The sequence below is a fragment of the Electrophorus electricus genome, chromosome 17 (genome assembly GCF_041902795.1).
Source record: "Electrophorus electricus isolate QZ-2024a chromosome 17, ASM4190279v1, whole genome shotgun sequence".
NCBI lineage: Eukaryota > Metazoa > Chordata > Actinopteri > Gymnotiformes > Gymnotidae > Electrophorus > Electrophorus electricus.
This window is the reverse complement of record NC_137513.1, coordinates 21,895,001-21,922,500: the sequence shown is the minus strand read 5'-3', so window position 1 is coordinate 21,922,500 and position 27,500 is coordinate 21,895,001. Positions and strand designations below refer to the sequence as shown.

At 46.7% G+C, this 27,500-nt stretch overlaps 1 protein-coding gene across 5 annotated transcripts in view; it reads right to left on the bottom strand.

Moving 5' to 3' along the window:
* The window catches only part of robo1 (roundabout, axon guidance receptor, homolog 1 (Drosophila)), a 177,654-nt gene that overhangs the window by 104,549 nt on the left and 45,605 nt on the right, over positions 1–27,500 (bottom strand). For 3 of the 5 annotated variants that reach the window (XM_081699856.1, XM_081699854.1, XM_081699857.1), the window contains exon 3: positions 18,571–18,657. The exons of 1 other annotated variant lie outside the window; for it this stretch is intronic. In XM_081699856.1, coding sequence (XP_081555982.1) covers positions 18,571–18,657 — 87 coding nt within the window. Of the gene's footprint in view, positions 1–7,243; positions 8,053–18,570; positions 18,658–27,500 lie in introns of those variants that run through there. One more of the 5 variants, XM_035534119.2, reaches the window with a different exon arrangement.

The following is a 27,500-nucleotide window of genomic DNA, read 5'->3' as shown; positions in this document are numbered from 1 at the left end:
GCCGTGGTCTCACAGTATAATAGGGATCTGAATTCTGCAGGTCTACAATTACAGAAGGCTTTCACTTACAAGCAATATCTGAATGTCGGTTCTCCCCCGAGGTCGTCACCTTGAGAGGGCTGACATTTCTATTGGCTGTTGAAATCTCTCTGGTCGGCGCATGACATGTTCCGGCTGTCGGTCAGCTCTCACGCAACCTCTTCTGCCGTGGCGAGAAAGGACAATTGCTCACGAGCGAGCACGAGCGGAAACGCGAGCTGTCGAGGCTTCAAACGTGATTGACAGCAACAGTGATTAAGCGCCACCTCAGCCGCACGCAAAAATTAGCGCGAGGGTTCGGCCACGCGGCTCGTCTCACGCGAGGCCGCGCATGCGGCCGTGTGGAAACGTCCTCTACAAGTTGGATTAGATTGAACAGATGCGACAAAGTGCTTTGTTTAATAAACTGCTTTGTTTTTAACGCATCTCTTTGCGATCACAATCGTTTTACCCTCATAGACGGACGTGTGTGCTTTTCAGGCGCAAAGATTGCATTGGTTTATTTGGTCTGAAAACCAACTAGATGCAATTGCTTATTTACCTCAAACAGATGTGTATCGGTTTGGGTGTAAGAAGCAAGTGACATTTCTGTCAGAGCAAGCAGTTTGTGAAATTGGAGTGAAATCATACGCGGGCCTTAAGGTTTAAGTCAAAGGCCTCCATTTAATTTAGCCAAAAACACAACACAGTTTAGTAGCTTCTGACAGGAGAGCTCCGTCTCGCCGCCAGAGAATTAGGACTTTTTTTTTTCCGGCACAGATTTAAATTATTTGAGCACATTAAATCAAAGCCACAAAATCAAATGCCATTATTTTCTTTGCACAGTGCATGCACTGGTGAACGTGTCGTAGTAGAAATCAAGCCAATATTTTAGTTCATCCATAAATATCTCAAAACGTATTGCCCATTCTCCACGTCCAGAGATATTTCTGCGTGGTAAGGTAGAATGTCAAACTGCGTATCCTTATTAGGTTTCAAGGACAAGCTTTTAAATATGATTCTCTTGTGAGCTCGCCTGTCTGAAGAACACGTGCTTTTATCACGGAGCTTATTTACGTCAGGATGGGCCTCCGGGCACACAGCAGTCTGGGTAGCTGATCTGACACAAATTTGTCATAAAGCTCCTTCCATCAGCTGCTAACGCCCTTGGGTATGGAGTGTGGAAGCAAAGCAACTGTCACTTTAAAGCAAGATGTCACCATATTGTTATTCTGGTGCAAGTGAGAGGTATGATGTGTTCCACAGAGCAGAACTTAAGAGGCCAGTCCAATTAGACGGTGCTGGTTCGCGGGCTGGAGAGGGACGAGGTCTATAATTGAAGAAAATCACTTACCCATAATGCAAGTGGGCTGAGAGAGATCAAAGGTAGTCTGTGTGAGAAGGTGAACAGATCACAAAGGGGAGGGTCCATATCTTTAAATCAACTAATTAGTGGTCTCTCTTTTTCCTCCTAATTTAATCCCCCCCCTTCTCTCGAGTCGCTTTGCTGTGCTCTCTCTACCAGACAGGCACATCCAAAAGGGAGTTTTAGCATTTCAAAAGTGTATCCAAGCTTTCCAGAGTGCAGGAAACAGAATGGTCACCAGGGCAAGGAAGCCGATCTCGTCAGGGGACAGAGAATGAGGTTGGGAGAGGGAGGGGCGTTGTGGAGGATTGGCTGTCTTCAATACTACCTTTCAGACCTCGGGCTTCCCAGCAGAGCGTAAGAAAAGACCGGGACCGAGTCGTTTTAAAATGCACAAAGCGACGGCAGCGCTATGCTTCCATCTCGTCACAGCAGCCCGGGTGCAGCCCGAGCGTCTGAGCTTGCGGAGCCCGTAATGCGTAGTCCTGAAAATTGCCAGACCTTGGCAGCCATTAAGTACCAGAAGAGGAAAACGCTTAAAGAATAATTTTTGCCTTTCCTCAAAATAACCTGACAGCTAATATTAAATGATAAAGAACAGTGGGACTGAGCAGCGTCACATCACTGCTGTAGGATCTTCGTTCTGAAACAGGAGTGAGATGAGAAGCAATTGTTTTTGGGACAATTTGCTGTTTTGTATTTTTGGATGAGGCGGTGTCTGCCTTCCTAGTCCCTAGGGGGGGTGGGGGTGGGGGTTATTGTGAACCCCAAACCTTCTACTTGCCCCTCCTCTTTCAACGAGTCAAACAATTACCCCGTTGAGGCGACACAATGCCTGGAGCCTGTGGCAGTCCCCGCGGGGAATCTCTCTGTGTCCTTCTGCTTCATCTGTCAAAAGCGCTGTGCTGACCAGCAACAAAAAGGCAAGTCTTAAAAACAGGCAAAATAAAGGGGTGACGTAGGGGAGGAGGGGAGAAAGTGGGATACTCCACTTGCTTTTTAGTCACACTGAGAAAATAAGCCATTTCTCACCAAGCTTCTGCTGACAGGCGGTGGGGGGAGTATCCCAGAATGGCACTTTGGCTAATGCCAAACTCATTAAAAATCCCACAAAAAGAGCCATACGCTAATAGCCAGTGCAACCACAGTTTGTTTGTTTGTTTTTTTTTAAATCAATAAAAGTTCTCAAAAAAGTACAGAGAGCTTTTTTGCGTGTAACAATCAGCCTGAACCCTGGACAACATGCTGGGGATTTTCCATGAGCAACAGAAAGGAACCCGGGTTAACAGACAGCTGAGAGTCACAAGACGTGTCAGAAGCTACATATGTCGGTAAATTCAAACATCAAAGATTCTATCTCCTTCAGTAAGACTTTTAAAAGCATCTCTGGCACATTCACTTCAACCAATCTTTTTCATTCTAACACCAACCACCACCACCTGGACCATGACAAATAACTCCATCTCCAGAGCGCCTAACCCCCCCCCCCCACCACCACCACCTTATAATCCTTGTATGAATGACCTCTAAAATAACTGAAGCTTGACTGTTCTTGCTCCTGCCTTCCAGAGGGTTTAACGTTGTCCAACTGTCTCAGACACACCGTGATTTCACAGTGCATTCCTAGAAAGACGGACGTGGCTACACGCATTATCCGAGCTCTAAAGAAGCGACCGACATCTCCATTTTACCCAGGGTGCTCCTTGTCGGCCTGCTCACCCCGCTAGAGGTATGCTTACATTCCACCAGGGTTTAAAACACCAGGAGTGTAAAGGGAGTGAAGAGGACAGTTCAGAGGTGCTAATGGTGGTCGCGGAGGGTAACACACTCTGGTAGTAGCTGGGGGGTTTCAGACCCCAGGATCCCTGATTGAACCCATCTCGGTGCCCAAGACTGATTATGTGCTTATCAGCGGTAATGCGACCTGGAAAATTGTAGGGTATTGACAATATGCTGATCTTCAAATTAATCCAATTAAAGCGCTCCGGTAAACCAATTACAGGGGATGTGTTTTGGGAGGGGAAGAACAGGTCTTGGACTTGCCACTGTAAATCAGACTCATCTGATATGCTAATTCATTCCCTGGCTGTAGCAGTGGGAACAGGGTGGGCTAAAGAAGGGAAAAAAGAAAAGAAATGTCCTGCAGTCTAATATTGTGAAGAGAAGGTACAGATTTGCAGATTCTGCGTTCACCCTTAATCCTTAACATCAAGCTGTTTAATTCCGCTTAATTAGGTTTAGGCGGACGCTAATTGGGATTTAGCGGAGGCCAACATGTATAGCTCTGTGGGCGCCGTCATTTCTCACAGGTATGATCGGATCAGGATTACTAATCCCCGACCCTGACAGCAAAGAGCACTTCCTGGTCGTAGTCGACGAGAGGAACCACAAGATCGCAGAAGCGGTTCTTTCCTAAGGATTAACAGACACTGGCTGCATGGGTGCGTTTTCTTTCAGCATGGCCCAAGCAAAGTCGGTGCGTGAAGCCGGCTAGATAAAGTCAAGCCCCATGCCGAGTCCTTCTACGGCAGGTGAAGGAGGGAAGGGAGAAGCATTTGAAGACATACACACAGATCACCTGTGAGAGCATTTATCATGAACTGGGCTCTGGTGCCTACTGCGCTCCCCTGACACCCTGACAATTTATTATCCGCACTTAAGCCTTCATCCATCCCAACGCTGACTGGTCTGGACCACGGGGGCGTCAGGCGATGAATAGTGTTGCAGGCCACATTCCTCACCACATTCCGTGTGCCCCCCCACCCCACCCCACCCCTCGCACACGTAGGCAAGTAAACAAACCACACTGCACTGGCTAGGCCAGAAGTACCAGAAGCGCCCAAGGAAAGGGGTTTTCTGAGACCAGGAAACTTCAGAGAACCGCTCGACTTCTGTCGTGTGAAACGGCAACCACCATCCATCATGGCTGCAGCTTATCTGCGACGACTCGCGCAGCCGCTTGCAAGGGCAAGAAGTCAAAGGAAACGCGGGAAGACGGGAACTTGCAGCCCTGAACGTTATCAAGTTTATTCGTGGCCATGTTCCACGTTGCTCATGCAGTGGTTTGTTTAACCCCATATGTGGTGCCACGAGCTGCTGATCGGCTGACGTCCCCGGAAACCCTACTCTAGAAGTTGTATTTCCGTTTGAAAAGATTCCCTGAAGCGGAATCTTGCCTGTTAGTTCAGGGTGAGAAGTTGGTGAACTTCTGACAGATGAGACATCCGTCACTGATAAGAGCCATTTAGTGTATGACAACAGAGTGAATCACCAGCTTAACATCCGCACATTTATCAGGTCTCGGTGTCGTTTAACAGCCTCTCTGCCGCGCTGAGATATCCGGCAAGTCTTCACAGGCCTGGTTACACCGTGAGATGAGGTAACAGCAAACCGGTCATTTATTGTCAAACTCAGCGCAAACCTGTCAAGATGGAGGTCGTGAGTCTTTTTCAACTGGGGCAAGGGGAAAGGAAAACCATATTTCAAAGTGTTTAGGATATCGATTATTAAACCAAGTGCCTTCTTCATATAATGACGGCCAACGTTCACAGTCTAACTGATCATCATTTCCATAGAAGAAAATGGAATGATACCTAGACGTCCTCAGCTCGTTCTGAAGACGACAGGGCTGTTTAAGACTGCCCCAAAGGCAGACTCATTCTGAAGATGACGGCGGTTTTCGAGACTGCCCTACAGGCGGACTCGTACTGAAGATGGCGGGGTTAAGACTGCCCTACAGGCCGTCCTCTACTCCACCGTCCTGCGGGCATGCCCGGTGCCTGGTGGAACGGGAGTGCCAGCGTACCCTCCGAGCATCAGAGGCTCCAACCCTGACGTTTGAACCATGACCCCACGACCCTTGTCCCAGCAGGAGCATGCTAGAGCGTTCCGCTGCTTCCTCGGTCCGGCGCCACCTCGCGTTGCGTGAGGCCTGGGCATCAGGGATCACGCTTGTCCGCCGGGCCAAACACCGGCCGATGCCGCAGAGAGAGCGGACCGAGACGGCTGGAGCGTAACTCTTAATGCAGCACTACCGGGTAACTCCACACCACTGGGGAAACAGCACATGGCTGCACAGAGTTTTTCCCCATTGAGAGAAGGGATGAAAGAACAAGCAAACATCCTGAAGTAAAACCAACACTGAACTTACGATGAGCCAGAAAAACAGGTCTGTGCTTTGGCTATGAGCACCAAAATGGCTTCAATCTTGTGTCACTTTCTCTACCAATTGGCAATGACAACCTTACAAAACACCCCTAATGTGGCCTGGACTCACAGCAAAGCTTTATTTAGAGTTTGAGGCTCATCTCTGCCTTTGTCAGATGAATAAACTTTAAATGGCTTTGACATTTGTCCTTCCTGTTTCATTGGTATAAACGCTCTTTCTCTTTTTTCCCCCTTACCTCTCATGCCCGCAGAAAGACATCTTCAAACCCACATTCAGCTACGGGCTTAAGTCAAAGTGGAACTAAACTGTAATATTTTTCCAAGCCTTAACTTGAAAACAATTACTTCAGACATAATGATAATTGCGAACATGGTATCAGCACTTTTATGAAAATGTGGGCAAGAAACATACATGAGGGTGCTTGCATTGTTCAGCAAATATGTGGGCGACATGTTCGTTAAGTAAATAATAAATTATTAGAGGACTGCAAGGTTCCGAGCTAAAAAACCAACCATGACTCCAGACACTGGAGGTATTGCTCCATACTGACGCAGCAGAGGCCGGTGTGGCATATTGTAATACCATTCACTTTATGGCGGAAATCGAGGTGAAGGTTTACTTCAGATTGGATTTTATTTAGCTTTGCTTACTGTGGGAAGAGAAGGAGATGGGAGTGTGGATTATGGTTATTTACAGTCAGGGTTTCAGTGTCAGTGTGCAAATCAACTCTGCACCCAACTGCCCCCGGGGGCAGAGACAGCCCGGAGATAGACCGACGCAGGCGGATCACACCTAGACGAGCCTGTCGTTCACGAGCCCTGCAAAGTGAGCGTAGCGCAGATGAAGGCATCCAAACAGCCAACAAAAGGCAGAATGCCTGACTGAACTTGAAACATTTACTTTAAAACAACAGCAGATTAACCAATTCATTGAAAACAAGACAACCAGGTTCTGTAGCTTTACATAATACATTATTAAACAGTGACAGCGACTTTTAAGCATTCTTGCCGGGTTATACTCAAAGATTTATTCTGTATCTAAGAGTTTATTTTAAAAATGTATTCTGTGTCTAAAAATATTTTGAAACCATTTTTTTCTGTATCTGAAACAGACACAGTTATGAAGAATATAGAAGGCATGCCTCACATTTGGAAAGGATATGACCACAGAAGTAATGCAATCATAATGGCCATATCAATGCATGTGTGTGAGTGTGTGTGAGAGAGTTTATTCATGAAAATTTGCAAGATTTACAAGTCTTAAGATCAAATAATCAAATTTGCTCCACTTTTTAGGGCAAAGGGTGTGTTTATACATATTGGGATGTGTATTAACTAGTGTTGTGAGCATGGTCGGTGTTTCAGAGGTTTTAGTAGCTGTAACATGACAGAATTCTTATAGCATACCGTGTTTAATCAATGATAGTTACTTTAAAAAAAATGTAAAGCGTAATTGCTTCATAGGACAGGAACACGTATTAAGCGGTTCCTCCGGGATGTCGCAATACAGTGCGCTGGTGTACACAGTGAAGTGGTACTGGCCCGGCACTTCCACTGTGGCACAGTACTCCGGACTCCCCGTAATGCTGAAGTGTGTACGTACCTGCGCAGGTGTGCAGGCTCCGCGCAAGGGGGGGGGGGGGGGGGGGGGGGGGCAAGCGCGTTTGACTGACGGCGATGCCGTGTACGTACCTGCGCAGGTGTGCAGAAACAACAGCAAAACTCCGAAGGCTCGTGCCATCGTCTCTCCAAACCGGCCCGCGCGTTTTTAATGCTTTTTTGGGGTAATCCACGGTATTCACCAGCTCTGAGCAAGTATCCGAGCCTTCATAATCTTTCCGCTGAAAAGCATTAGTTTCCGAGTTCACGGCTGTAAACAGCGTGTGCGAATGACTGTGTTATTCTAGTAAAATACGGCAGAAACCCACGGATTCGACCGCAATCCAGGTTATGTAGGTCTGAGCCAGTACTCCAAAAAAAGAAAGGGCAGCCTTTCGATTCGTGCAACGCGGCACCGTGTCGTGTTATAACCTCGCAGCCGTAAATGAACTCGGACGCACGCAGTTAAAAGCCCGCAGTTAATGCGCCAAATCCGAGTGCTGCCTAAGTTCGTGAAGTATCTCCCAGGGGCTGAAGAGGCGCTCTCATCACCCCGCGATCAGCTCCAGGAATAAAACTCTCTCGAAACTCTCAGCGACTGGTGGTTTGTGTCTGAATCCGGCAGAGCTGTCAGGAACGTCCAACCAGGCTGCGAAGCGCACTGTCGCATCCTTTATCACCGCAAGCGCATCACTTCTGAACTCGGACGCTGAACTTTACAGACACTTATTTAGGAGACACTGATGCTGGACAATCTGCTGACATTCGTCCCTTGGCTGTAGTTCCACTTTTCCACTACTTCTACCGGCGCATAATTCCACTTTTTTTACCCCCTGTGCGTTGCAGCTGCACTGCCCCTGCCTCTGCGTCCCGCACCCATCACCTCCGGCAGAGGGAATTTGAAACAACGGTACTTCATTCAAACAGGCATGAATGGTAGCTCAAATGGTATGTGCCAAGTCCCCCCCTCCGAAGGCTCGCACAATGGACTCTACCATGCGGGAATTTTAACCCCAAACAAGCCGGTTTCACCAACACTCTAATAACTAATAGCTCCTGTTGTCTAATAAAATATATCCCCTGGGTATCCCGTGCTTAATCAAAGTTTAATGTTCGTGCTTAAGGGTGACATAAAGAGAAACCCAAATCTCACAAAAACATAATCTACAGAGTGCTAAATCGGATTAAATTGAGTGATTGCATTCTTCGTTTATGCTCATTTAGTGAATTAGGACATTACTATTCGCGGGTTGGATAATTAATGTATTTGCGATAAGAAAGAGCAAATTTAGAATTTGTGAAATTCACTAAATTCCGTATTAAACAAGTAGTCTTGTAGTGGGTAGTTTTCGGATGCTTCATCTATTCATATGGCAACTCCGCCCTCTGCTGTTCACTAATGTACTGCACTAACGCTGGACACGACAGTGTTGCGGTTTCTTTGTTTGGTCTGTTTTTTAAATCCTATCCAAAGGTTAAACTTGAACAGTGTCCTCTAATCCAAAAAAAAAAAAAAAAAGTTAATTCTTTTGCAATCTAAAAATATTTAAACGTTGATATGTAGGATAAAAGGAAAATATTAATTATACAAGTTGCCTTCAAAAAGAGGCTAGTGTTTTCTTCAAGTGCGTCCATATATGGGAAAATAGCAGTGTTTTAGGTTTGTTTCTGCAGACGGTCAGTGTTTCCTCTGCTCCTGCCAAATCAGTCAAGAGCAGTAACAGTGTGGCATATTTACAGTGGCTTTCACAGAGTAGTACAGAGCTGACAGCAGAGAGCTTTCAACAAACCATCTCAATCCAGCTACACACCTATTACAGAACATCCTAAATACTAAACGCTGTGGATGGGCACAAGATTTTGAGCCTTTAATGTCCAGTTTATTCTGTCAGGATCTGCTGTCAATGTAGTGTCTCTGTTCGTGGTTATGAGCTTCAAATTCCAAGTCAGCAAATTCTAACCCAAAAAGCGTTCCATTTATTCCATGTCTGTCCATAACTCAAATAGGAATATTGTCACATAATGATCTGCTCGTATTCTCTGGCCGGATAGCAAACAGACCTGAATAGTTAGAATAGTCTTTACAGGTCAGTGCCCTGGAACGCTGAACCCGCATTCAGTAACACAAAAGCTCAAACGATAATCTGCTTGCCTACAGAAAGTTAATAATCATACTTACTGTGGGAGATCTTCTGGCATCGGTGTGTTTTTACTATGGGAGATCGTCTGGCATCAGTGTGGAACGGCTCGGTGTAAGGGCCGGTGTGGGGCCCCTGCACCAGTCTGCGGGTGGGCCCTGTAGCTCGGTGTGGTGCGCACTGCCTGGAGGACCCCTATGTTGGACCCCCATGAGGATGAGAATGGCTAAGACTGCCACAGCCAGAGATATGGTCTGCATAACAGCCTCGGTGCGGACCTGCACGCTCAGTTGAAGATAGGAGCTTTGCAGAGCATTGCCGCAGTTGCTATCTGTGAGGATGATGCTAATGTTTTTCTTAGGTTTATCCAATTTTTTAAGATATTTAGTGTCCAAACAATGTCCAAGGCTGCAAAGGTCTAACGTATCTGGATCTCTATGACTGCAAAGCCTCCAGGAATGCTTTGTCCTTCTCTGATAAAGATCCCACTATTCAGAATGGGGTTGTCCTCAGACATAATCCACTATAAACAATTTATAATCCAGTTTTAGAGTTTAATGTAGAAAGAGCAACGTATAACAGTCTAAAACTGAAACGTAGATATTACCTGTTACTGGGAAGTTAGCACGAATCTTCTCCAAACCTCACCAGTCTACAACAAACCTTGCACAAGGACAGATTCCAATTCTGTCCATTGCTACGCTGTAATACGGAGCCTTTTTTAATGAGCCAGCCAAAAACATGGACATCACAGACAGGCTGTGGGTTAAGGTCCCATCCCCTCATTTTCTACATCAATCACTCACACATAAAAAACCTTCCTATTCTCTCTGTAATTCTCTGCTTGATATTCAAAGCAAGTTTTGGGGACGTTTTCTCTTTTCTTGTGATGTCTGTGTGCGGATGGTGAAAATAAAAGGCCGGGGGAGGGGGACCCTCCGGACTCCATGCTGGGGCATCTCTTTCAGGCAGGACGCCTGCCCGCGGCACCCCCCCCACCTTCTCGGAATCCCCGGGCTGCAGTCGTATGGTGGTTAGGGGGTAACGCAGGCCATGAGTAAGAGAGACCCCTGATCTGCTTCTCCCTCCTTCCCCCACTAAAACTAACCCATTCTGGCCACATCACCTGACAAAACGGCACGGCTCAAAACAAAAACATTCCCCAGGAATTATACCCCCTGTTGAGAAACAGCATGGCTGCTTCTCCCTCCAAAGGCAGGCGGGGAAACGTGTCCCTTGGGATTTCATTATCGAGCCCACGTTTTGTGCCACTGTGCTGTATGCCTTCTACAAATTGAGTACGGACTTATTTTGTATGCTTGGCCTTGTTTGGGACAGTAATGCAACTTCCCACTTACTTCCACTGACATAAAAATCATCTTAAAGCGTATTTGTTTACATTTTGGGACAATTATCTTTTCACACAAGTGCTGACAACCTCGAATACCTGGCTCTTCAGTCAGTCCCTAATTCTCTGAACCCTGAACAGTGTGAAAGGACTGCGGATAATTACCATGACAAAACACTGTTGCATCCAGCTGGGTGTTTTGAATGTAATAAGGAAAACACTTTCCTGCTGCAACTGCGCCTTTGATTATGTCAATCCCAAATTGGTGTGTTTAATCGCATGGCCACTGTCAGCATGTCAATACCGCACAAAAATGTGAAGTGTATTATTTACTCGAGATGAAAATCATCCATTTAGAAGCCGTTTGTAAGCTTGCTTTCTTCTGTCGAAATTGTATAGAGATTTCTCATTCAAAAAGGGGGCAACTTCTTCCAATGTCATTCAGACAGTTATTATCCAACTGCAATGGCTTTGTTTATTGAACATTTTGTGTTAGTAATTGCTATGCTGCTATAGACCCATACACACACACACGCACACGCGCACACACACACACACACACACACACACACTCGCACACGCACACACACACACCAGAGGAGGAGAAAAATGTGTTTGAGTAGCACGGAAAGGTGGGTCCAGATGTGATCTTTGTGGCTGGAGTTTCTCTGCTCTGACGGGAAAACTATCGACTGCTCAGGAAGCCGCAAATCAGCACGTTGTCACGCTATTGGTCCTGCTGTGGCGAGGCCCCAAATCACTTTTATGAGTGTGACATTGGGGAGCACAGGAACAAACGCAGGAATGGGACTCGCCTGCAGGACAGTCACGGGACTGTAGGCACACTAACGGGACCGTGATCCAGCTCCTGGACCTTGCTCACGTCACTCTGTAACCCTGTGTTAGCCATGTGTGCCCTGCCGTGAGTGAACATTTACAGTCATGCTCATGCCTGGGGAAACTTGAAACTAAGACATTCGGTGCATCGCCCGCTCAAAACAATACATTTATCGCTGTGAGTTCTCTGATTTATTAATATCTAAATCTTAAGGCATATTATTCATTAACTACTGTCAATTACTTAGTAAACTATGTTGAAACTACTATGAAAGATAAGTGGATCTAATATGAAAAACGTGGCCTGGCCTTGCAATGTAAGGGAAGAAGGATCGTCCAGAGTCCAGAAGTGGACAGGGTGTCTGTGTGGGACCTCGGAGGGACAGACAGAGCTTTTGACCATTCCACACCGGCCCCTCTTGGTGCGACCGAATCACCACGGCGCCGTCACTGGGGGCAAACCCCTCACGCTCTCGGCCATCTGGGCTTTGGCCTGAGCCAGGAGGCCGTTCACCTCGTGTGCGCTTACAAGCAGAGCGTCCACGGCGCACAAAAACACGCACACAAAGGATCGCGGGACAAACGGTTTCCCCATCGATGCATTGGGAATGCAAGACGCAACAGGAACCTTTCTCCAGGTTTAAGAAACGAATCCTGTTGCAACAAGCAGACCAGAACGCACATAGTGGAGGACTCAGAATAGTCTGGGTAGAAGGAGGGTAGCAGGGAACACAGAGAGAGCATTCTCCCAGCTCACCCTGAGCCGTGAGAAAAAGGGATGCAGGGTCTTCGGAGGGTCCGGGACGGCAAGCTGAACAAATCTGGCACTGTTTCTGTTCCTCCATGAGGCACTTCATGCAGAACCCAGTGGATGGGACACCCCAGGGGACATATCTGGTGGGGGGCCACGGGAGAAGGAAAGAGACCCCACTGTTGCGTGGTGATCATGTGACATAAAAGCGGGACGAGACGCTAAACAGGTTGCCCGCATTTCTGTCAATCCATGTGCGTCACCCTGCTGGACAGCACCGGATATGAGTGCGGGAATCATACTGGAACATTGTGCAACATACATTGCAGAGACAGAAAGGAGTTAATAACACTGCAAAACACTAATGAGCTTCTAAAGAGCTTTACTTCGTTCTTACTGCAAAGCTGTATTAATATTAGTAAACAAGAAATATGAACTGAAAACTGTTAAGAAAGTGCCCTTATACTTCGGCGGGTTAATGTTACAGCAACGTTGTAAAGGTTTTATAGGGAGATTGTGCCCTCTAGTGCCCTCTAGTGTTCTGATGCCAACACTGCAGCTCTCTAGCTCTGACGCTGCATGGTTTCCAATTAGAGCATGAAACCCACTGACAGGACTTAGAAACATTTACAAAAAGAAACCCCAAAAGTGTCTCCGGTGACTCCGCTGGACTTCCAAGCCCCCATCTTCCCTAACTAGCCGTGTCAGTGAGAAATACATCTCCTCGCTCTGACTCTGTCTCCCACGCAGAGTAGCGAGAACAGGTCGCACTTTATTTTCATGCTAAATTGGCTTAATTGGTTTACTGGCCGGAGAGGCTCTAATGAATAGAGAGACTGTCTCGAGTAACTGAGCCAAGTGACTCCTTTGTCTCTGCTGTTGTATGCTCTCTCCACCTTTACAAAGGAGGCCTGGGCCAATCAGTGGAGCCCAATCTGTCGGACAAGGCCCTCTGCAGCAGTCCTGCTCAGCGCTAAGCATGAGCCCACAGCGCAGGGTGGTTAGTGCAGCTCTGGCACTTCACCCTGTCTGCTGCTGCCTGGCTCGTACCGGGCTTAAACCGCGCCAGAGAAGGATAAAAGCAGTGCTCTTTCTTCAGACCCGACCGAACCGGCAAAAACCTCACACGGCACCCAGGGCTTTGGCTGTTACCTAGCAACCACGTCCCTGACAGGGGAAAATGGAACAAAATAACTGAATTTCAATCAGCGAGTGAAATAGTTGCACCATCCACAAGAAAAGGCAGATCTGCTTCTGGGCTGTTGAAGAAGGAATGCATGAGTACGATATGCTAATGAAAGCGACTGCTAATGTCAATGTTTGCTGCAATGTTTGCATGGGTGTTATAAGAGATACTTATATTTTTCAATGTATATTTATATAGAGACCTTTTATCAGGTTGCTTTACAATAGATCAAACACAAAATAAAAGACTGAAAACAAATGAGCAAGCAAGTAAACAATAAAAAGTGAAAAATTACTTACAGTGTTCAACAGTGATTTTGAATTCTGAAAAAATACCTGCATACTATGTGTTTTGCACACTGAATCCAAACATGTTTCCAGAATCTCTCTATCGCAGGTAGTTGTTTTGTTCCAGTACACTCACATGCCATTATGTGTATGTATGGTAAAGCAGTACCAAGGAAAGTGGAGCTGTGCTGGCAGACTACTGTCCTGAGAGGGAGATGTTCTGAGGTCAAATACAGGCAAATATCATATAGCCTATTGTGCATTTTGTACGTTTGTGCATGTCTTATTTATGAATAAATAATATGCACTTAATGTAAAATGTAATTGCTCTATAACTTTAAAAAACATACATGATAGAAAAATTCTAAAATCTGATTCAAATTCACCATAAAAAGTATTATATGGTCCTCCCATTTTAGTTTGGGAAGCAAAAAAAAAGTAGAAACTTTTTTGAAAATTTTGAGTAGGAAGTGAAAGGAAAAGCGTTGGGCCTGCAGTAAAGTTTTTAGCTGTGTCCTGACGGAAGACGACGAGCAGTGGCAGAGAGGTAGATAGGGTTAGAGAGAGACACGGAGAGACAGGGAGAGACACGGAGAGACAGGGAGAGATAGGGAGAGACACGGAGAGACAGGGAGAGACAGGCAGAGACAGGGAGAGATAGGGAGAGACAGGGAGAGACAGGCAGAGACAGGCAGAGACAGGGAGAGATAGGGAGAGACAGGGAGAGACACGGAGAGACACGGAGAGACACGGAGAGACAGGGAGAGACACGGAGAAACAGGGAGAGACAGGGAGAGACACGGAGAGACAAGGAGAGACAGGGAGAGATAGGGAGAGACAGGGAGAGACAGAGAGACGGAGAGACAGGGAGAGACAGGGAGAGATAGGGAGAGACAGGGAGAGACACGGAGAGAGGCAGAGACAGGGAGAGACAGGGAGAGACACAGAGAGACAGGGAGAGACAGGGAGAGATAGGCAGAGACAGGGAGAGACACAGAGAGACAGGTAAACGTGAGACAGGTAAAAAGTCCTGAAGGGCAGAGGTAACGTGTGCCGATTACGTGTGTGAGATGCTCGGAAACAAGCTGGAACGGAAGATACTGAGGATGGCCAATGAAAGAAGAAAAGCAGGGCAGGTGTCGAGAGCATGGACCAGTGTTTTCACATTATTAGCGCTAAGCACAGCGGCAGGCGACATAAAGTCTTTTTAACGGGCGTCTCGGTGTGATTTAAACTGTAATAGGTACTGACATACGACGCTGATGTATGTGGACACGCACTCACTGGTCTTCAGTCCCACTACATGTGTGCCGTGTGTTTGAAACTGTGCGTAATCTGCTTAACATCTCCCACCCAGTACTGTGTCAGACTTGAACTATCAGCCCCCTTTACTGCTTACGCTCTATTTTGTTCCATAAAAACCGAGTTCTTCCTCTTTTGAAAAAAAGTCTGGGGAAAAAACACGGAAACAACTCTGTCTGCTTCCATGATGCTCCCACTCCCATCCCTCCCCCGCCCGCTGCTATCAGCTGCCAAAACAAGTCGGCTGTTGTGATGAGCGCTATAAAAGTGACGGATAGGATATGTGTTGCCGATGACCTCCCAGCATGCGCCAGAGGATTTTGGGGGAGCAGGTGCTATGGAGATTTATGACCCCTACCCCCCCCAGCAGGGGTCTGCCCACCCCCTCGGCACATGCTGATGTCCACCCAAGCCGGGAGTCCGGTCAGGAGAGGCTGAACCCACTCTGCTGTAAATGACACGCGTGAGACACCAAGATGAAACGTTCCACGTTTGGGTGCTCCCAGAAACGTTGGCATTCGTCCGAGTCCGAGAAGCCTTCTTGACGGTGCCACCGACAGTGGCGAACTGTCCCGTAATGGACAGCTATAGGCTGCGTTCGCAAATGCCTTGAATGCACATTAATTACAAGGTCACGTCCTGAGAAGCCCAGCAACTGCCTGTCCTTGTCTGCTTCTTAGAGGCACATGAGAATCGGAGGGAGACGGAAGTCATCGTGTCCGAGTGACTGCACATTACACGGGCTGGTACATCACCCAGATCTCTCTGCACCTGTCAGTCAACGACACCCTCATCTGACAGCCATACGGGCACCATATGGACAGCTGGACCCGGTACAAAAGAGCTGCGTTTGACTCTTTACACACTTCATTCCTTCTCCCTCCCGCCAGCCGGCAGGCAAATGACTGACATTCAGGGTTCAGGCAAAAAGCTCCTCGACTGACTGCGAGCTTTGGGAAATATAAAGGCCGTTTGCTTCTATAAAACAGAACGTCTGTTTGGCGTCTGGTGATAGCATGCCTGCTTCTCATGCACTTGCCCACGCTAATCGCGACGGCAATCGCGGCGTGGTACACATGGTCTTTGGTGCCCACCACTGTGGGCCTGAATCAACCCCCCCCCAGCACCTCCTCACCACCTCCACCCACTAATCCAGTGCTTTCTGTGGCACGTCACCCTTTCATGCTCTCCCTCGCTCCATCCTCTCTTGGCAGAATTAGCCTGGGGAGAGTGGCGCTGGGTGAAGTTCCTTCCATGGGACTGGTGAATCGCACAGAGATTAGATGGAGAATAGGAAGGGGAAAGTGACCACCACCCCCACCCACACCCTCTCCATGCCAGAGCCTGCGGCATGGCTGCCCTGTCAAGTGCAGGAGTAATTACATCTGGACTGAGACGGAGCCTAACGGCAGGACCTCCACCTGACGCACCCATTCTGGGAGAAACGGCTGGATTATGAAGACCCACTTGGAGGAGACACCAAACTGTGGATAAGTGGCTGACATCCACCAAGGGTGGGTGAAGTGAAGTGGGGGTGGGGGGTTACAATGACCGGGTACCACAGATCCAAGGGTGAGAGTCTTCGGGGCTGATCATGTCCAGTGGCGTGTCTGCTCCATAAAAGAGGATGATCTTGGCTCTCGAGGCGGGAATCAAGATCATGGACTGAAAGTGTAATGAGACTTCAAAGAAGACTTCAGACTATCATCTCCCAGGCAGCCAATCACCATGCAGATCTAGCAGCGTGGCTCTAGCAGTGCCCACAATTTCTTCCCTTTGACTCTAGACCGTGAGGTCCTTCAGAAATGGATGCCTGCAGGAATGCATCTGATGGTTCAGAAGGAAGCAGAACGGGCGTATCCGCATTCTCGGAGCAATAATTCATACGCATGTGAAACCTGCTGGCTCAGGCTACTACTCTGGCTATTGGTGTTGATTCTTACAAGTAAAGACATGCCATATATCACAAGCAGATTCAGTATAAGTATAAATTGGGAAAGTTCGGTGCATCACTTTAACTGTAAAAAGAGAATTAAATGTGAGGTTCTGTATCGCTGTGCATTGGTTTTCTTGCCTATAAAAGCAGTAAGTGACAAAAATCATCACATTTTGTGCTTTGGAAAACAAGTTCTTCTCAAAAGCTAGTAACAACAGCATTTTAAATTCATCTTTCTGAACATCAGTCTTCCACATGAAAGAGTCTTTGGCACGTATGCTGCATTCATATTCAAGTTTGATTGGTTGATGGGTTATTTAAGTGAAAGCAAACTGTTATCTTCAACTTTTTCTTCTTCTGCCTCTTCCTCTGTTGGAGATGAATTGAATGTAACAGCTTCCTTGACAACAGCCATTTCTTAAACTTGTTACAACTTCGTGCTCACCTAAATGCTATGCAGTTCCTTTCTTGTTGGCTGACAGGCAGCTTGGTTGTGGAGGCTCTCAGCCTGCGAACAGGCTGGCAGACGCACACGCAGCAAACAGATTCCAAACGCAGTGACTGATGTCTGCGTGTTGAATGCTGGACTGTAAAGGAGGTGTACGCAAAGTCTCCCCTAACCCAACAAATTACTTAAAGAGGTACAGTATATGTCATTTCATTCTCAAATGAAATGTATGAAACTGTAAAATCTTAATGTAAATGTAAATATTATAAATACTATTTATAAGTATATAAATACAAGTTTCCCCAGTACCACCAGCCCTCAATATCCTCTGTGTCACCAGTCACAAATTTGCAACCTTGAGGGAAGTGCAGCTGTGGAGTGTTTGGGACTCTAAAGTTCTCCTCGCGTGTGTCTCTGGCTTTCAACTCCCACTGGATCACCCACATAGTGAGAGTTGCTTTTCACTTATCGACTTGTTTTCCTAACAAAGGTCACAGTGTTAGAGAACTGTCTCCAAGAATAACATAGCACCGCAGCTGAGACACTCTGTGCTCGTCTCCAGGTCCTGGGAGGGCCATGCTGATTTTCGCTTTAACAGAAAGGATGGGTGGGATTATTCAGATCTCTCATCTCATCTAAGTTAATAAAAAGTGGACCTCTGGCTACATTTTCTGCTGCTTCACTGGTTCCACCCCATTCTATACATCAAAGCGACATCTAGAGGTTATACATGGCTCACAAATCGTATTTACTGAAGTACTTGCTGAAAATATCCCTCACACACTTGATATGCTGATCAGAAGAGGAGGATAAACAAATGAGAGGATCAGTAACTCTCACCTGAGATAATCTTAGAATCTTTTTACGTAGTGCTCTTTCATATCTTCAAATGGTTCTAGATTTTCCTAAGCGCAGCAAGATATTCCACATCACTCGTGCTGTGTCTGTTCTATGTATTCTCTGCCCATATTTATATTCGATGCAAGGTACAAACCAGTCAGCATTTGCCTTTGACAGAACATGGGCGTCAGAAACCAGTTCACCTTCCACGGACTTCCAATAAACCACAGGACAGCAAGTTATGGGAGAAGATGGAGGCAGGAAGAGTAGACAGAAACAGAAACAGACATGACAGAGAGGAGCTACAGCAGAGAGCCGTGATGCAGAGGAACAGGAAACAGCGGTACCTGTGTAGCCCAGGGTGTTGCCTTCTTCCTGTCCGGGGGCGGGGGCGGGCGTGACCCCCTGCTTGGCCGAGTCCGGAGTGCCCGTTTCTGTTGGGAGCAACACAGGGTCTGAGAGGGGCAGAGCAGAGCCAGTGACCTCCAGTGGTGTCACAGTGGCCAAGTAGCCCGGCGGCAAGCAACTGGGCAGAAGAAGGCTCCAGAATAGACACGCACCGAACGGGCTCAGGCCGCAACGAACCCACATTCTCGCATCCAAAAACAGGGTGTAGTCTAAGTCAGGGCGAATGAGCAGGAAATGATGCAATAGGCCACTAATACAGGGTCCAATCAGCTGTCTGCCATTAATCCTCAGGAAGACGCCAAGCGGCCGGTCCCCACAAGTGGGAGAAATAAGATCAGTCCCCTTTGCGGCTGGCCTGCGTGAGTGTGTCTGTGTGCTCTAGCACATCCAGACTGAGTGAACTGAGACTGCGTGTTTATGCGATGTGCCCAGACACCTCCAGAGAACATATGGGCAGGACCAAGACCACCCACTCCAAATTCACAGACACACAGACCGTGCCCGTCATATTTAGTCCTAAACACACTCATTGACTATAGCCACACCCCAGTCAAGGCTTGTCACTTTCTCTGTTTAACAGACTGTCACTCTTTAGCCTGGCCTGAGGCTGGATGGGAGGGGCTGTTGGGACTCTGGGGCGGAGGGGGTGGGGTTAATGCCCCTTTGATGGCTAAATGTGGGATAAATCAGACCGGGCCAAGCCCACTTCCATTGTAGGGTACTGACAGGGAGTCAATTTGGGCCAATGAGGGGAGGAATTGCATGAAAAGTCAGTCAGACTTCACCAGCTGACCACGCTGCGGTCTGTCCGAGTGCTAAATGAAGATCGGCACCAACGAGAGGATGAACGGCAGAGAAGAGGCGCTTATCTGAGAGCACGTCCCGCCCAGTGCCATCTCCTACGGACATCAACCCGCAAACGCTTTGCCGCCAACGGGCTAAATGCTAATGTAAACGGCGAGAGTGTGAAACGTGGTGTGTGTGTGTGTGTGTGTGAGTGTGAGTGTGTGTGTGTGTGTGTGTGTGTGTGTGTGTGTGTGTGAGTGTGTGTGTGTGTGTGTGTGAGTGTGTGTGTGTGTGTGTGTGTGTGAGTGTGTGAGTGTGTGTGTGTGTGTGTGTGTGTGTGTGTGTGTGTGTGTGTGTGAGTGTGTGTGTGTGTGTGTTTATGGGTGTTTAAAGGAGCAGTCTGTGGAGAGAAAGGTGTCCGTTCAAACTGGCCTCAATTGTAATTACTGTTGATTTGTAATGTTTAGCAACACTTCCATCAACATTAGTACCCCTCGCTCTGAGTTCACTGTAGTGAGAAGCTGTGAAATTAATGTCTAACACAGTAGCACAGGCATATGTAACGGTAAATGACACCACTGTATATTAGACAGCTCTCTGTGTCTATGTTACCTCAGTGACCCTTCACTGTCCATGTGCATTACAGTACAGTGTAATTATATATTTGCATTTTTCAAATATAAACACAATAGCGTAACAAAGGAATACATACAAATGACACACTGCGCTTGGCCAAAGTATAAAACTGCCTGTTTGTGTACTGACACCGTGTTATTAGTACAATGCATCTTACAACCATATACACTACTGCGTGTTCCGGTCCCTGAGACAGCGTTGAGCTGCGCGGCTGCAACTCTGCTCACCGCGACCTGTTTCTGAAGGCGAGTACAGATTCATATTTGAAAAGTGAAAGATTTAAACTAAGCACGCGGCTGCCTGATACACCACGTCTTGCTGTATACATGGATGTGTAAAAAGAAAAGTGTGATATGAGAGAGAAAGAGGAGATATGAGTTTGAAATCCACCAAATAAAGCATCGTATCTAGTATTACAGAATATAATGCGATAAAAGAAAATTTGCTGTTGTCAACATATGATACGCATGAACTACGGAAAATACTAATGGAGGACAATAACAATAAACAAAGTCAAGCTTTAAACCAACACTAAGCCACAAGCCACAGAGGAGGCTGCAGATATCCAGGAGCGCTAGGGCAGGGCCACTGTGGGCAGGACCCGGGCAGCTGTAGCGGGTGGGTCTCCCTCGGCCTCCACGGCCCCACTGGGAGCTCAGATGAGGGACACTTCACAGCTCATTAACAGGTGGAGCACCCAGCTGCCCCCCAGCTCTTTGTGGCGCCCCCAAGATTCACCCCCCCCACCCCCAACCCATCTACCCACACACACACACACACACACACACACACACACACCCCTCCCCTGGTGACTCATTAGCGAGGACCACATGAGCCAGACCGGCGTCCTTGTGTGGACACACAGACAGGCCGGCTCCGGTTTGAGTCAAAGCCAGAGGTTTTCTCCTGGTGTCTGAGTTCCATTTTTTGGGAATGATAATCTACACTGATTTGGACAGATTGCAGTGAAGTGGCTCCGATGATGAACAGGAAGTGGAGGTTGTTAACTCTGCTAATAAGGGCAACAGTACAAACGAAGAACCTGCTGGGCTTTCAGTCTGTATGTGTGTAAGTATGCATGTGTGTGTGTGTGTGTGTGTGTGTGTGTTGGTTTAAGTGGACACTGTTGTGTGACTACAGGGAACACTCCTCCCTGACACACGAGCACACTCACATACGGCCTCAATTCCTGGACTCATGAGAAAGTGCTCATACTTAAAACAACAATAAAAGCTCTCAAGAATTCATCCTCCTTCAGATGGAAGAAAACAGACACCAAACCCCCAATTTCTACACGGGAACCAAACAAAGCCACCAAACAGCACTCTCACTGTTATATGTGTTTGATTGCTAACACTTTCTAATGGATATTTTAAAAAAAGATTCCCTTAACCATACGTAGGTGGAGCGATGACTGCTACAGCTGCACTGTGAAGCCCTGTGTGCGTACGCCACTACCCAGGTGTGCACGGCCAGGCCAGTATCTGGGGCTGAGGGTCATTTTTGCGCCCCTCTTCCCTACAGCAGTGCTGCCATGCCTGCTAGGCTACACTGGGACCTCCGCGTCTCTCTGTGGATGTGATTAGCACAGCGTGGAAGCTGAGGAGGGGATTATGTATATGGACCGGTGCTCCAGTCACACGGCACACAGGGCGCCGGGCTTCAGAACAAGGCACTCCTCTGGGAGTCAACGGAGAGAGGCTGGTTTGCATGCACGCTGCAGAGGGAGACAGGGAGGATAAGGCCTCGTCAGAACAGAGAGACAGCTGAGCTCAGAGGAACAAAGGAAATTAAATGTATCTAAATTGGTAATGATTCTGGCCAAGAGGCAGGCGTACACAAGGGGCTGTCATACACAGTAATCGGGTCTTGACATTTAAGTCAAGGTGAAATATTTTACACACACACACACACACACACACAAACACACACACACACGCACACACACACAAACACACACGCATGCACATACACACACACGCACACACACACAAACACACACACGCGTACACACACACATGCACACGCACGCACGCACACACACACACACATATGCACACACCTTCAGCACCAAAACCTATTTAATATTAAAAGCAGATTATTAGATGATTGCTTTATCTGTTGGCTATAGATGCCAACCCCCACCACCCCCCACTCCCACCCCCCAAAAAAGTTAATTTCCTGTTTTCAAATCCAAATATTTTTTCCATTCCTTTACTAAAACCTTGACCCAGTTCAAACACAGCCAGGGCCCTGTTCAGATGCGAATCAGGTGTCTTCGTGGACGTTCATGCCATTTTTGGCCTGGATAAATGGATGTCTCTTACCCTCTTTGCAACCTGTCTGACAGTTATGAAGCAGCCCTGGTACATCACTCCTGAGGGGCGGTTCAGGGTATCGCGTGCTGAATAAACACGTCAAACAGTCGGGGCACTGCTCGAACCCGCGCTCCTTTGTGACACGTGCTGATTAATGTACATAATTAAAGGCACAAATACAAAAGAATGGAAAAGGAATCCAGAGCACACCACCGACAGACTGCCCCGAAGAGCTCCCAGTATCCCACAGAGAGCCGCCAGGAACGTTCCGGAGCAAGCACAGCTGATCAGCAACAATGACAAAACCCATTCACACTGAGGAGTCACACAGATTCAAATACTTTAAGAATAATGAGAGTCACAAGAAATATGTTTCTATAAAAATATAATGCCAGGCAATACATTTTTTTCAAAATAACAAAGCAGTACACTACCCATTACACTTTGGAGTCCCTAATAATAATAATAATAATAAAAACCTGATTAGCACCACACCTTTTGTGGCTTTTTTGCTTTCTAAATGAAATAAAACAACCAAACCCTTGCTAACAGGTGCAGGCACTGTTTGAAAAAGCTTTGCGTAACCAAATAGTTTGAGGTGGGACGATGCACTCCTGCAAGCTTGCAGTCCCGCGTAAACAGTCATTTCAAGCCTGCTTTTCAACACTGTGAAATCTCATGTTGGACCTGCAGCAACTTCTGTCATTAGCTAAGTGTCAAAGTCACAAAAGGAGGGGAATTCTTCCGGCGGTAATGACAGGGTCTGTCCAGGAAGAGAGCCACCCTCACCAGGAGATTCTGAAGTAATGGCTCTTCCCTGTGCTTGTGGCAGTCTGTTAGAATCTCTCCTGCCTGAACCCAAATGAGTCCATGCTTGGAGAAACATGCTCTTTATTCTCTTTTCAGTGTGTGTGTGTGTGTGTGTGTGTGTGTGTGTGTGTGTGTGTGTGTGTGTGTGTGTGTGTGTGTCAGTCACCCTTAAGAAGTTGCCAGTCACCTTCTCTAAACCTTAAGGACAGCAAACAACAAAATGAAAGTTTGTATAGGTTTAATACTTCGGATTTAAACTGAGCACACAACTGTCTGCTACGCTGCGACTACCTCTAGCTATGTAAAAATGTGTGAATAAAAGGCCCAAGACAGACAGGGAGTCCCAAATCCACTGTGAAAATTAAGTATTATTTCCTGGAATTACAGAATATAATAAGATAAAGGAAGATTAGTCATTGTCAATGTATGATATGCATGAACTAGGGAAAATCGTTGTAAAGGACAATAGAAATGAATAATGCATAAATGGATGAAATTCTCTGAATTACTGCTTAGGCAAAGCAAAAATGGAAAAGAAGCATTTTTAATATCACCAGTTAATGCAGTCTGTAAGAGTAATTACTTGGTCATTTTCTCGATGAATGCTTTTGTCACAGTTTACTGGGCATCTGATGGAGCTTCAGGCAAGCTGGGTAAATAACAGACACTATCTCTATGCTCTCTCCCTCTCAACACCCACTCCCACCCAGCCAAGGTCATTCGTGTCTACACAAATAGATGGATAAGGATGGATAGGTGCTTTTTCGTAAAGCCAAGTGGCTTGGATGATGGCAGTTTGCCAAAAACGTGTTCAGATTGAGGATGTAAAGGAGAGCATCAGGCGAACCTCGCTACCCTGACCGGTACGAAGGCAGATGGCAGACTGCCAGGAGATGGGAGCGCGTCCGTGCAACGTTCTGCGAGGCTTCATGTAGGTGCAACATCCCGGTCCTATTTACAGGATACAGAAAAGAGCTGCCAGCATCTGTGCGTCTCCGAATCCGATTGGCTCGTATAGATGTCAATCTCTTATGGAGATGAAATGCCAAAGACAAATGGAATTACCATCTTTCAGCTGGTGGGAACCTCCTTATCCATTAGGTGCTCCTTGTGTTAAAAGATTAATTTGATGACAGATATTGTAATGGCTATTTTAGAACACTGTTATATAAAACAGACTTGTATTAGGGCCTTGAAGCAATAACCATGTAGCCATGGGATTTCATTCACTCCCATGTGTGCATAATTTATTTCAGTAATGCACTGGTATTACCACTCAATGCAGGCACCATCCCATACAAAGACCAATAAGATACACCTTATTGGCTTTTGACAACAGTTAAGTGCTTTCGTGAGACTCCCAGTATAAGCAATATGTCTGTTAGCTTCACCAACGTGTTTTGCTGGCATGTGCAGTCTCCATGTGTGTGAAAAATATTTAAAATGAATCAATCTAGATTCCATTTAGAAAATGAATCATAATGCTACCCTGATCTAGTAATCTAGCACCTGGATTAGCCCTCCCCCACCGCGCTAGGCAGGACTGGGTGACGGTTGGAGGACCCACACAGTGGGGTGTCTGGTCTTGCACTCCACTGCGGTTTTCATCAGTCCACATGCCCCACAGAAACCGAATTATGCTCGACTCCTCAAACACAGCAGGACCTGGAGCTAGAATCTTTATGGAATAAACAGATCAAAGGTGAAACTCAACATAAACTCAAAAAGTTAAATGTCGAGCCCAAATCCAGACTACGGGCAACAACAACAAAAAGAGATCTATCCTGATCCATCCTGATCCATCCTGATCTATCCTGACCGACTCCAGGCTGGCGATAAATTCTGAGAGAACACATGAAAGAAAACAAAAGATTGATCGAGCTTTCCTACTCCTCTCATCTACACTCTGTTGGACCGCATCCTACAAGCTGTTCACTGCATAACTTAAATGTATCTGTGACACCAACTAGCTAAGGGATATCCGACAACAGACTGACATGCCGCGTCGTTTGCGTCGCCATCTGCTGGAACTGGCAAAGATGAAAGGAAAGAAGAAATCTCGAGGAAATGGTCATATGCTCAGTGACCTTAATGCATTTTGGTGGTGGAAATGCTATATCTGCTCAGACATAAATCAGAACGGACTCTGGTAACATTTTGTTTGCAACATTCAGATGTTTAATGGCTAACACATGAAAGGCAAAAGTCAAAGCGTGAAACATCTGGCGCTAGCGCCTCCTGCACGACCCGGGCTTTCTGGACTCGCCGTGGCCCTCTCTCACCTTCTGAGCCTACGTTACAGGTTGCGATGACCTCGACGAGGTCAACTCAAACTGCTGACAAACTGCTTCTCTGCATTTATGTCCTTTGTCTTTGTCTACAGATGTCTACAGATGTCTGTTTAGTGCTGTTCTTAACCCATAACTAATTTGTTTGTCATTTTTCTGACCACATAAATAAGATACTGTTTAGTAAAATCAGTCTCGGTGTGATAAACTGAGCACCACGAAGTCAGTCACCACACAAGTGGAACGCCCTTGGTTTGGTTCAAAGGCGTCGGGTATTTAAATCTGGCTTCTGTCGACCTGCACTGTTGCATTACGGCTTCTATTCAGGCTGCAAATGGTCCAAATAAAAGGCTGGTTTCAACCCACCCCCATCAGTCCTATGGAAGAGAGACGGAAACTACCACATGTGCCTCCCAAAGGCAGTTCCCAGATTTCTAATCAGCACATTTATTCAAATTAAACTCAATTATGCACGAGTGTGGCCTTGAAGTGCCAATCTTCATTTCCTCTGATTAGTAGCTACCCTGCAGATGCACCGCTTTTGTCAGCCAAACATTCCCAGTGACGGAGGCATGGGATATATCTCAAGATGAAGTTGGACTACTGACGTTTTCAAGTTACAGAACACTGGAGACAACCCCGCATAACTGAATCAACAATGCAAGATATGTTCCATTTTTATTACACTGTATGACATTAAGGTTACACATATGCTAAAACATTGTCATCAGTGGCATACATACTCCATATTAGGTGAATATATTCAAAGGAAATTCATGAAAGACAAAAACATCTCAGCTGAGGTCGGTTGGCATGTGACCATGTTAAACCCACAATCTGCAGAAAAATAGTGTTAGAATAACTGCTACCGAGATAGCAGGTATATTAGCTTCCACATACATATTACAACTTGCCGTAATGTAGCCACACTGCCAACTTTGCTTTGATGTAACTTTCTGTTGTTAATGAATGCAATTTCACACTAGCTGTCTGCCCCAAGATATATACTCCATCTCAAAAAAAACCTAGGATCACTATCTATCATTCTCTAAATCATTCTCTCCCCCTCATTAAAACATAAATTATTCAGCATGTAAACATGTGGGTGAGGCATTCGCTTCTTTGTGGTTGAGCAGCACAGAGAAGACATTTTGAGGTTTCCAACTTAAAAGAAATTGCAGTGTGCAAATGTGCAGTTGGGACACCCTCACAGAACCACACCCTCTGCTGTGCTACTCCTACGAACGGAGAGACATGTTGGGCCTCAGAAATCAACAGAGCACAGAGATTGAAAGCTACTAAGTGTTTAGTGGGTGGGTGAAGTACTGCAAAGAGCACTGAGCAGTGAAAACCCTGTTAAAGCGCCCTGAACATTCAGGTTTTTCGTAGGGTGCGCTTGGTTTCTGCTCACTCACAGGCATGTGCACGTACAGCCTGCTGGGTGTGTGCCCGCTCACATGTGCATGTACATGTGCTGAGTGTTTGCACACTCACTTGTGCACGCGCAGCGCGCTGGGCGCGTGCACACTCACAGGCATGTGCAGTCTCCATGTGTGTGAAAATGAGGGCACCTGTAAGGCCCATCAAGGATGGTGAAATCAACTTCAAGGGTTCTCTGATCTGCTGGTTGACCTCAGACGTTCATTCCCGTGCAAGCAAGTGATCTTTTGATCCTACCAAATCCAACCAGAGACCACTTTCTCAGGGCAGCACATTTCGGAACGTAATTTATGGACTGTGCCTCTTTCTCTCCATCCACCTGTTTTTCCAATCCAGCACCATGAAGTTTCACTTTGGCGCATTATTCACAGCCTGCTTACTAGAGGGTCACATTCCTCACAATGAAGAGCACTTTAATGAAAGAAAGACTGAGAATGGGTTTAGTTTTGAGGCCTGCCGTGCATTACTATGACAACAGTATGACCCACATTTATTGTCTCAAGCCAGCATTGGTGAAAAGAATGGAGAATCACATCTGTTCAAACCTCTGTTTTAGAAAACTCCCAGTGCTAAGCCACACAGCTGTGCTAT